The 11,894-nt window shown below is 34.8% G+C and overlaps 1 protein-coding gene across 1 annotated transcript; it reads right to left on the minus strand.

Annotated features, from left to right (window-relative positions):
* Positions 1–2,155: 2,155 nt before the first annotated feature.
* LOC132187584 (uncharacterized) lies at positions 2,156–7,507 on the minus strand. The gene is made up of 7 exons (XM_059601937.1): positions 7,062–7,507; positions 5,231–6,068; positions 4,667–4,946; positions 4,283–4,390; positions 3,711–3,989; positions 3,371–3,514; positions 2,156–2,525 (listed from the first exon to the last, which is right to left on the minus strand). The coding sequence occupies exons 1-7, from the start codon at positions 7,336–7,338 to the stop codon at positions 2,352–2,354; spliced, it is 2,100 nt and encodes a 699-aa protein (XP_059457920.1). The 5' UTR covers positions 7,339–7,507; the 3' UTR covers positions 2,156–2,351.
* Positions 7,508–11,894: the final 4,387 nt, after the last annotated feature.

An 11,894-nucleotide genomic window follows, 5' to 3' on the forward strand; every position in this document is an offset into this window, starting at 1 on the left:
CATCAGTCTAGTGTGATAGAATTGAATTATGGTGTAGTATTTAGCATTTTTCATTCTATTATATGAACTCTTTTTTTTCTTTTTCTTTTTTTTAATTGGAATATATGAACTCATGAGAAGTGCACGTTTAGAATCATAACTTGATATATTGATTTTATTAGGTACTAAATTCATTTGTCTTCATATATTATGATTTCATGAAAACAATGTGCAATATATGCTTGTAATATTAATAATTATTATTTTTATATGGAATATATTGTGTTATCTTTTATAGTTTCAATATAAAACTCCATTTTATGAGTCTTTTTAGTGTTAAGATACTCCCTTTCCCTTTGATTCGTATGAATAGATTTTTAGTTCTCAAGGTAACTTGTATGAATTTTATTAATTTTTAAATAATAGAAAACTCCCCAATAATCTTGATTATGAAATATTTTAAATTACAATTCAGATATTAGTTCGATTAAAATTTCAAACATTCAATAAACTTGGACAAAATTTTCATTTAAATTACGTTAAAAAAAATTAAATAATATATAATAACATTAAATTTTAATTATATAATAATTGATTTTCATTTTACGTGCTCCTTTTTGTGTAGCTGAATATTATTATTATTAAAATATGTGAAAGCTGGCGTAGGACTAGGAAGATGGATGGGGTCGGGGCTGCGGAATGATTGAGGAAGAGTTGCACGCGCTACAGGGAAGCGTGGGGTTGCAAAGATTTTAGGGACAAAAGGAGGAAAGCGAAAAGAAGATGGAGGCTTTGGATTTAGAATCCGCCAATCAGAAGAGACAATCTTTCCCTCTTTAAGACTTTGTCCTTGGTAATTATTAGTGATGATTCATAGGAGGGAGATGATATGCTACACTCGAGCGTACCCAATACCATGCACTTATTATATATAAAATAAAATTGGTATAGCTACCCCCCTTAGGGTTAAGACTCACGTATTGAGAACTTATCTCTACTGGTTGAAATTTTGTGGATCAATTATACAAACTTTGAGTAAAATTTATTCTTGAAAATTAGTTTATATGGGTAGAGTGTCTAAGAGTTTATATACATATAGTCAAGATTAAACTTAATTCATGAGAGACATTAGAATCGTAACATACCACCACGCTTCGCAGTCGACATCTACGACAGCTCACTCTATTGACATTGACCCAATGGTAACCATTTATCTTTTTTGGCGGCTCCACTCATCTATTAGTATTTAATAGCTTAATAGTATGCACATACATAGTACCAAGACATTTTAATCCGGCCTATAGATCCCCTCCTTCATGACTCAACTTCAAAGCCGCAACTCATTCTATTTTATACTCTAACTAATTCTCTCTCTCTCTCTCTCTCTCTCTCTCACTAGGTCAAATAACGGCTTTATCATTCCAAAAACCTCCTCCAAAGCCCAACCAAAGGAAGACGGGAACAAGCAGCCTATATAAGAAAGGGATGACGCTTCATCAGTTATACATTAATACACCATTACTTAGACTTTGTCAATTTGTTTTCTGAACTTCAGTGAACTTCTCTAATCTTCTATCTTCACTATTTCTAGTACTTGGTGTACGATAAGTGTATAAATAAAGATCAAAGGTTGCGTTGAATGAGAAACCTCTGATGAGTTGAGCCGACCATTATCTTGGACGTGCATGAATTTGGTATATATGAAATTACATGTGCTTCCAAGCCGTGTCTTTATCATGGTAGTCATAAAGCATTCAGATTATAGATTAGGTTGAGTGAGAAACCTATCCTAAGTGGACCTTTATCCTTTTTTAAAAACAAATTGCATTAATAAAAAAAAAATATACAATACAAAATGAGGAGCTTGTGTGCTCAGCAAAGACCTAGTACAAACTTCAAACTTATTAAAAAAAAAAAAAAAAAATGATAAAAAAAAAAAGAGCTAAATAAATAGTCCAACCAATGGTTTCTTGGCAAGCCGCGAAGAAATGGATAGTTGGAAATGACGGTTTTTGAGGCAATTCAATAGATAGGTTGCCTAACAAAACGCCTACCCGATTGCAAGGAATCTCGGTCCCGTTTCCTCGCTTGCGACTTGGATGGGACGAGTAGGCACATAGAACAAATAGCTCTAAAGAAGAACTTCTTACAAACCCTCATAGTCATCAACCAAGGGTGAAAAGAATTGAGCAGAAGCTTTGTACAAAAAAGTACGTATGTGTGAATTAATAAATTAAATGTACAGTACAAAAAAGCCCATGTAACAACATATGCGCAAACAAAACTGAAATCTGAAACGCAATCCGGGTTAAGAGGCCAAAACTGACATAAATAATCCGACAAGAACTCCATAGATTTCAGCAAGAAGCGGCCTAGTACAAGTGGGAGAGCCATGGGTGCTCTAGTGCCTCAGCTGCTGTGGGACGCCTCTTTGGATTGATCTCAAGCAAGCTTGTCACGAAGTCGATAAACCCAAAATCAGTAACCTGCAGGCGATGCTCCAACAGGGATGACTCAGGGATTATGTATTCCAATTGGTCTGTCTCCTGAACACATCATGTCATATGTGAGTTCAAGTGTAATTCCTTACTGACTAATAGGAAAAGGTTCACACTTTCAATCCATCACCATATATATAAATAGTACTTCTCTCGAGTATTTCTGCATTTCTACATTAAAAAGAAAGAAAAAAGAATTTAACAGTCTACAAATATATACTACTTCTCTGAAGTATTTCTGCCTTTTTACAGATAAAGAATGAGAGATCCTCATTCTGTAGCCTCTTCTATGGTTATACATCATAATTTAATATAGTTTCATAACTCCAAAAGAGAGATCCTCATTCTGTAGCCTCTTCTTGGGCAAAATACTACTCTCTCAGCCATATTATTAGTCCTATTTAAGATTATCAATTTTTTTTTTTTTTTTTTTTTTTGAGAAAATATTTCAGAACCTAAGATGTGTTTTGAGAAGATATCAATAGAGCCATGCCGCTCTATTGGGGGTGGCCGTGAAGCTACTCCCTCTGACCAGGGTGGCCACCCCAAATAGAAGGGTGGCTGCAGGGTGGCTCGAGGCCACTCCGTCTTGTTTTTTTTTTTTTTTTAATGATAGAAGGGTATTTTCATGTTATTTATTTGGGGGGAAAAAGGACAGAAAGCATAAGTTTCCAAAACTGCTCTCTTTAATTTAAATTCAAATAAAATGAATAACAAGTGGCATGAAAAATAACAAGTTTTCAACTTTGGATTTATAATGCTCTTTCACTAAACAAGAGAATGAGTTAACATGTCATGTGTCACAACTGCAAGCAAGACTCAAAATTCATAATATCTTGTTCAGAGAAAACCATGTACTTCACATATCAAGACAGAAAAAATGGGAACCAAACCTCATTTATGTGATAAAGGTCATATTCTTTTGTGAAATACTTGTGTGTCTCCTGCCCCTGCTCCAACATGTCCAGATCAATAGGGCCAAGAATCCCAGTCATGCGCGCAAGGATCATTACAGCCGAATCATTTGGAAACAGCACCTGGTGAACACGTATATATGCCCACAGAATATCTCACTAATTAGAGGATGCATTTCTTGATATTGATAGCAAACAAAAAATCAGAATCAACAGTTACAAAGAGAACTGAAATTGGCTTTACTCAAAAGCAAGCATATAGTACTATTACATTCTAACTTTAATTTAATAACAGAGACAAAGCAAAATGAAGACATACTTCCCCAGAGCATAGCTCAGCCAAGATACAGCCAAGAGACCACATGTCAATCCTTTGGTCATACGGAAGGCCTAGGATTACTTCAGGAGCTCGATAGGAACGGGATTGTACATATAGGCACAAGTTGTCCGTGTTAAAGCAACTGCTTCCTAGATCAATAACCTTTATCTCACATCTTCTGTAACTTTTGATAAGAATGTTCTCTGGCTTTAGATCACAGTGAATAATTCCCAGGTGATGCAAGTATTCCAATGCCTCCAAACATTGACGGGTTATGACCTGTCAAGAGGAAATGTTTGAAGCATAAAGTTAAGTTTCATGGTGGTTGTTTCACTTCTATATTTGAATATATGCTTCAACCAGCTGAAACTTCCATGCTAGTAAAATGGCTAATAACTGCACATTAACAAACAAAAAGTCTTCATTTGGAAGAGCTATAAATCCTGGGTCAGAAATATGGACTGTCTGAGCCAAGGCACTCATACCTTAAGACTAAAGGTCTAGACAAAACAAACTAACAGAAGAAATCAAACAGAAAAGGCACTGGAAGTAAATTTTCCAAATAAACAAACCTGCAATCTGCTCAAAGTAAAATAAGTTTCTCCGCCAGATTCTTGATTGAATTTCTGAAATTCATATAAGTTTGCCCGGAGGAGTTCACAAACAATGAAGAGATGCTCCTGCATTATTTTCACCAAGAACGAAGTTCTACAATACGTTAAGAGCTACATTATAAATAAATAGCATGCTATTGTAAAAAATGCAATCAATCATTCTAACAGGATTATCGTACCTAGCCTTTTTATGATGTCTATATACATACCCAAACCCAAAAGCAGACATACAAAAATCATATGGTTTTGAACATTAGGTACAGTAAATTACATTTGTAATCTTTCAGTCACATTAAGCAACTAAAACAAACACACAATGAATTATTTGAATACTGGACATGCCTGATGATAAAAGAAGTCATAAAGACGTAAAATGTGGCGTTCATCGGCAGGGTCATGCTTGTTGACAAGCTTTAAAAGTTTAATTTCATCTAAGCTCTGATCGAAAAAATCCTTGTCATTTTTAATGATCTTCAGGCAAACATCCATTCCTGTGTGAAGATCATGGGCCTGAGCAACCTTACTGAAAGCAGCCGAACCCAGGTACTCTGTCACATAATATCTGCCTGCAATGACGGTATTCAGCACAATAGGCAGATCCTTGTTTTCTTCGAATCCAGTCCTGTAGATGGCATAATACATGAGTACAACTGATTGCTACATATCAACCTGCAAATACACAAGCTTCAAATCTCTATCAAAATAGAGAACTGATGGCATGAAGCATTTGCGACTACAATCAAACTTCAAAAGGCATTGTATGCTCCTAAGTCAGAACAAGTCATTTCAATCCAGATAAATTGTGACACCTTTGCTCAAGAAACAAAGAAAAATTTCTTGAGGACTTGAAACTAAGAATTAACCATGATGCAACCGAAAGCAAAAATGAAACGATTTCCAACGAACCTGTTTTTTCTGTGTATGATTTTTAGGTCAAATAATTCATATTCATCATCATGAGTATTATACATAAGAAGCTCATCAGTAACATCCTCCCCTTCTGCAGGTGCGTCAGATTCGTGGGGTTCTGCATTTCCTTTTCCACCTTCTTCAAATTCAAAGCTGTCAATTCCATTTGGTATGAAATCTTTCTCAGCAACTTTAACATGTAAGTCAGGGGAACCTTTAAACCCTCCAACCCAGTCTTTTGGGGAACCCCCTTTAGCACAGTAGTTAGTCTTGTTTTTGTTATGTTGTGCAGCAGAGTCACAATCAGTGGGAATATCCTCTGCAACCTTTAACTGACAATCATTCAAATCAGTTTCTTTAGAGCTTGGGTAGTTGTGCTCTACAGGAGTCCCATCATAAAATCCTCCAGCTTCTGCACCGCATTTACAAAAGGGGTCTGAACAACCATAAGCAGCAACACCTTTGGTCTCCCCTTGAATGCCTCCTCCAAGCTTATAATTTCTACCAAAATGATAATAATCCACCACATGAACCTCATTTTCATCATTCAGGGGAGCAAGGTAAAAAAGACATTTCTTATCCAGTGAGTTCTCATGTTGCTTCTCGTTCTCTGAAGTCGTGACAAACTTATCTTCACTTGGACAGGCAAAGAAGTCCGGCCCTTCAAAGCAGGGAGTCATGAAGTCACTATCATCTTTCTCATCATACCAAAACAGGTCATTTTGCATGTCAAAATCATGATAATCGCGTGCTGTGTCAAATTGAGATAAATTCTCTGATGAAGCTTCAGAATTATCCTGGGATGTTGACTGAATTCCATATGGGTTTATGAATCCTGCAATAACAAAAACTTTTGAGAGTGCTGCAATGCACTACCAACAAACACTGTGGTGATGAAGCAGCAAGTGTTGACAAATGAATTGGTTCTTCAATTGGGTAATTATAGAAAAGAAAGTGGTAGTGACAGAATGATAGTGGAGAAATTTAATTTACTCCATTTCTGGAGAAAAAGAATGACTCTAGCCTTATAGTACAGTGGGATCACAATCAAAACGGGCCAGTTTACTAAAACTAATTTAGGTTTACTTCATGTTACTCCTAACAAAAGATGAGAAATACACAACTTGACATACATGAGGAAATAATGAAACCAATGAAGTTTACCAATGCGACCAAGAGAGCAGCAATTTAAGTGCTGTACAACGATTCCTATTTGATTGCTGAGAATTCATTAGAAAAAAAACAGTACTAAATACAACCTTGTCTTATGAAGGCTCAAGTAGAGTCTCAATTGTGTGCTTTCTCACAAAACCATGCTTACATCAAAAGCTTCAAAATATTTAATTGAAATGAGAGGTCAATGACAAATACATGGTTCGAACTCAAGACCTCGGCATACTAAATCACCGCTTATTTTAAAAGTGTAGAAATTGATGAATTTTTAATCATTTAAGTTATATTATAATACCACCGGCGGGAATTAAGATCGGAACACTTTGTTAACCAAACAGAGAAATGAGCATCAAACCATAAATTACTCTGACCAGAGAAAACAAAATCTTGATTTTTGAGCCATAATATATATTTCATCATCTAGGACCAACAAAAAAAATATAATAAATAAAAAATTATACTCAACCGAAAGTGATTAATACACCAGATTAGCATAATCGAACTATAAGAACATTTCTTTTATTTCATTTTCCTCAGTTATCTCAGAAACCAAACAGAAGATCAACAAGAAGTTGAAGAAGCGAGAGAATCTTACACTTACTTTGCATGTTGTTACACAAAGACTAATATAGACTCAATGCAAAAGAACAAGCACCTGAAGAGCAAACATCCGAAGTGGAAGACCCCAAGCTGACAAACTCATCGTCCTCGGACCTAGAAGATTCCCCGCCACCCGGAGTCTCCGATCGCCTGAGACTTGACGGAATTCTCACCGGCGGGGGCGGGGGCACCATTGGAAAGAAGAATTTCTCGAAATCAAAAGAACCCAGTTCACCCTTTTCAATCATATCCTCTTTGAGAGCGGACTCGGCCTCGGAAAAGCCGTTTTTCCTCAAGAAATCTAGCACTGCTTCGACGTCCGAGACGGCCATGACCGCGAAAAGTCAAAAGTGGGGAATTAAGGGAGTAGAGAAGGGTAGAAATGGAAACTATGACATCGTTCAGGGTTTGCATGCTTCTATGAAGAAAGAGAGAAGCGACTCCTTCTCTCCTTTGTGCTGTTTCTGATGTGTGTGCTGTAAAACTCAAGCTATGGGAAGACATGAGGGTTGTGTCTTACCGACTTTGAAAAGTGAAAGGTGAGGGTTTGAGGTTTTTGCTTTCGTGGGCCCCAACTGCTTTTTTATTTTAGTTTTTGACACGTGGAAAATCATTGCATAATTTTATTTTTTTTTCCTTTTTTAGATTATATTATGTAGCATTATTTTTTTAGATCAAAATGGTGAATTTTTATTTTTAATAAATAGACACTGATATTATCTGGACAATGGATGAAGGGTATATGATGTAGCATTATTTTATTTGAAATTTTCTTAATTATTTAAATTTGTTGAGTTTTTAATGACTCTTGTTTCGCAAGCAAGGATATGATAGTAAAATTAAAGTGTATATTTCTTAACGTGACAGTGGCTATGATAGTAAAATTAAAGTGTATATTTCTTAATGTGACCGTGAAAATTACAATTGAATCCAAATTTAATAACAATTAATCTAAAATTCATTGTAATTTTCACATTTTATATTTGGAAATGTAGGAGCATTAATCATTATAAGAATTGGGACCATTTCAATTTTTTTCTTTTTTTACATTTTTTCCACTTTCCATCTTTGAGAATATGTGAGTGAGGCAAAAGAAAAGGAAAGAAATCTTGGGCAATGTGATTTTCTTTATTTTTTTGGTTGGCTTTATTGTTTATACTTTTTTTCTTTTTTCTTTTTTTTTTTTGCTTTTGATATTTGGTTTTTTCTTATGGACAATTATAAGCTTATTACGTTATGGAAATTTCCATTCGAACGTCGTTTTGTAATTGCGTAAAGAGACAAACGTTTGGTGATGAGCATGTTTTGGTTTGTAAAAGTTTGTGGTTGGAATGTTCTTTCTATGCCATTTTGGATTATACACAAGCTTCAAAAATTAAAATTAAAATTGCTTTGTCGTCTTCTTCTTTTTGGTTGGTCTGCATAAATCATCAACAAAGCATCGCCCCACCCAAAAAAATTATTAATTAAAAAGAATAAATGTCATCCGTATACGACAATCCAGGGAGGATAAGCAATTCGGATACCCCTGCAGAGAGGACGAGGATGTCCTTTTCTTACCTTACATGTTTGATTTTTTGTCAAATTCAAGCATTGTAAGAAAATGGTTCGCGTCTATAAGAAGTAACTTAATCGATTAGAATTATGTCTAATAAAGTGGATGACACTAGTTTCAATCTCTCTCCTTATCTTGTACAAACATGTAAAAAAAAAAAAAAAGGCAACAATAATTACCTGTTTTAAACACTCATGACAGGAAATGAATCAATTCCAGTTAATTCAACCGGAGAGGAACCGGTTCCTTCATTTAGAAGGGTAAAATTGTTATTTTATAATTATTTTGACAATTTTGCCTTTCATTTAGAAGGGACCAGCTTCTCTCCCGTTGAATTCAACTAGAGAGAATCATTTTCGCTCATAACGTGAGACTTACTTGTTCTTTCTGAGCAAGTGAGCTCTACAAAAATGTTCAATTTCTGTGAAATTTAGATAATCTAATAATAAAGAATTAGAATTCCTACAAAGATTGCAGCTACCCGAGCTAAGTGGGCTTTGCGGCCTTCTTGAGATGCGTGCAAATTTTTATTGTTAGATTGATTTTTTTGTGAAATTCAAGCATTTAAGAAAATGGGCAGCAAAAATTACCTGTTTTATGCTGTCATGACATGAGATTTACATGTTTGGACAAGTGAGCTCCACAAAAATATTCAATTGTTTTTTTGAAATTTGGATTGTCGAATTACAAGAGAATTACAAATCCTACAAAGAATGGGGCTGTCCGAGGTAAATGGATTCTACGGCCCTATGTGAGATGCCTGCAGATTTTTATTATTAGGTTATCTAATTTTGTGAAATCTAAATAGCCTAAGAAAAGGGGTTGCATAATCCGCTATCTTTAATAGCATATGATGCTCAATTCACTTGTTGAGGCATGTGAGCCCCACAACCTCCCTTTCTTAGGCGACCGATCAAATTTCTATAAAATTCAAACAATTTAATAACAAGAAATCTCAATTCCTACCAAGATTGGAATTTGCATGAAATAAGTAAGTGATCCTGTAGGCTGCAACCCCAGCTGCCTGAATTATACTGCAATTCAATTGCAAACAACCGAAGTATAGGATCCTAATTCAACCAATGAAACGTCGTAGTCTGATGTAGGGCCACATTAATAATTTGATTGGTCAGAATTTTTTTTGTTGGTGGGTCCAATTGTTATGTCTTTGGTGCAACCAGCTTTTCGTGGGGTCGTGAGAATAGGTAAGACGACCCACCACCATATCATAATGGTGTTTCCTCAGGACCAGTGTGAGAGACACACAGCTTTTTCAACTTTCTAGCCTCTTTTCCATGTGAGCAGGGTGGAGGATGATTACCCTCTTTTTTCCCTTTTCTTTTTTTCTCTCTCTCTCTCTCTAATTATAAATACCATATATATTCCTTTCTTTTTCCTTCTTTTTTCAGTGACTGTTGCTTTGAGTTTTCAAATTTAAATTAACTGCCCGTTGGTGAATCCACAATGCCCTAGTCCAAGATCTAGGTTTACAGAAAATTGCTATGAATTGCAAGCTTTTACCTAAATTTACCCATAAAAGCTAGGGGTGGTAATTATTGAGATATGGGTATAAGATTTAACCGTAATCTACTAATTACGTGTTGAGTTTGTAAGTCGTGTCCAGAATTATTAGCCTTAAATATTGTGTGTTGAGGCATGAGTATAAGACTAAATAAGTCAATTCTAACCCAACACATTTAATTTAATGGGTCAGACCCTTAAACCCTAATCCGCTAATTTTTTTATGTCCAATTCAAAAGTCGTATAAAAAATTGGCAACCATAATAAAAACCGTCCAACATAAATGGGGAGTGTTGTGAAAGGTATTATACCTTTTGCTATAGTAACTAAAATGTGGGTTGTCTTGTGATACTTATCATATTTACAAACTAACGTGTAATCTAAATAGTATTTATTACGTCAACTATTAATTGGCGGTCCATATTTTGCTCGTTTTGGACCACCACATAATTTTATAAGAGATTTGTTGAAAACTAATAATACAAACATTTTTCATAAAGAATCGAAGTTTTCAAACTCACAAAATGGTCAGTATCAACAATCAACTCAGCACATTATTATTTACAACTGGGGTTTGGTCCAAGTTAGGACCCTCCTCCCACTACCAATTACCAAACTTTGGTTTTAATTATTGTTTGGGTAGGGTAATGAACCAACCGAATTAGGCTATGTTGAAAATTGTTGTATTAAAATAATCCAATTAGAATATTCTATTATTGTTCGAATATCAGTTCATTTGATCATTTAGATCACTTTTAAGTTTATTTTGAGTGCAATAACCCCCTCCCCCCCCCCCAAAAGAAATCTCCTAAAATTTTTTAGAAGATAAATTCAAATATCACAATTCACATGATACCTCAATGCAAACTAGTGAAGTCATTATAACCATAGATGACCCTTTTATATTGTCCATCATTGTTTAATTAGTCTTCAATTTTGGGATTGGGATCCCGTGTTATTAGGTTGTCCAAATAACACAGAAATTCGAACAACCTAAGAAAAAAGTATACAGGGTCCACCTACTTCGAATAGCCTAGGATGCAGGATTAACCCATCAATGACAATTTTAGACCACTCGAAGTTATGTATTATTCAGGTAGGCTGATAACATTGAATCCCAATCCTAAATTCCCCTTCTTTAGATTGTTAGTTTATTATATATATATATATATATATATATATATATATATATTAGCCTTGATTATTTTTCTTATAGGTTATTTATTAAAGTTGTATGTAATCAAATCTTAGAATCACTTTTCTTAGCTCACTTCACCTATCTTATTTTCCCTATAAATAAAGTCGTATGTAACACAAACAAAACAAACAAGTTTAATAAGAGCGAGATGTAGCTCTATAGGGCACTTTATAGTGATGAACTTAGGCCTCCATAGTTTATAAGGGTCCATTTAGTTTTGCTGAAATTTAAAAATAACGGTTTCAAGATGCGTGATTTGGAAACACGATGTTTAAAAATATAGTTAAGCGTTTAATAAAATTAGGTTTGGCATTTAAAATCATGCTTTTTTTTAAAACCTAACCCCTTTCTCACAATTTAAAAAGACATTTTCAAATGAGACACTTTCTATAATTTGTTTAAAAACCCTACTTTTCACTTGCCAAAATCGTTGGCCAAACAAATTTCTAAGGTTGTTTTCGCCTCATGAGATAAGGTAGTGGTCATGTTTGCCTTGTTCTTCTGATTATTTTCTTAATTTTCAAAATTATCTTGTTTCAAATTCAATGGAGTTGTAGCAATGAGATTCCCGTATCTTTGAAGCATCTTTGAAAGTAGATGGTTCCAATTTCCGT

The sequence above is a fragment of the Corylus avellana genome, chromosome ca7 (genome assembly GCF_901000735.1).
Source record: "Corylus avellana chromosome ca7, CavTom2PMs-1.0".
NCBI classification, from domain to species: Eukaryota; Viridiplantae; Streptophyta; class Magnoliopsida; order Fagales; family Betulaceae; genus Corylus; species Corylus avellana.

What these genes read in the sequence shown, in the direction of transcription:
- LOC132187584 (XM_059601937.1), bottom strand. Translation starts at nt 7,338, where the DNA reads ATGGCCGTCTCGGACGTCGAAGCAGTGCTAGATTTCTTGAGGAAAAAC. An exon ending in ATGACTTCTTTTATCATCAG is followed by an intron (nt 4,391 to 4,666) that starts GCATGTCCAGTA and finishes AAAATAATGCAG; the next exon opens with GAGCATCTCTTCATTGTTTG. An exon ending in CTGAGCTATGCTCTGGGGAA is followed by an intron (nt 3,515 to 3,710) that starts GTATGTCTTCAT and finishes CGTGTTCACCAG; the next exon opens with GTGCTGTTTCCAAATGATTC.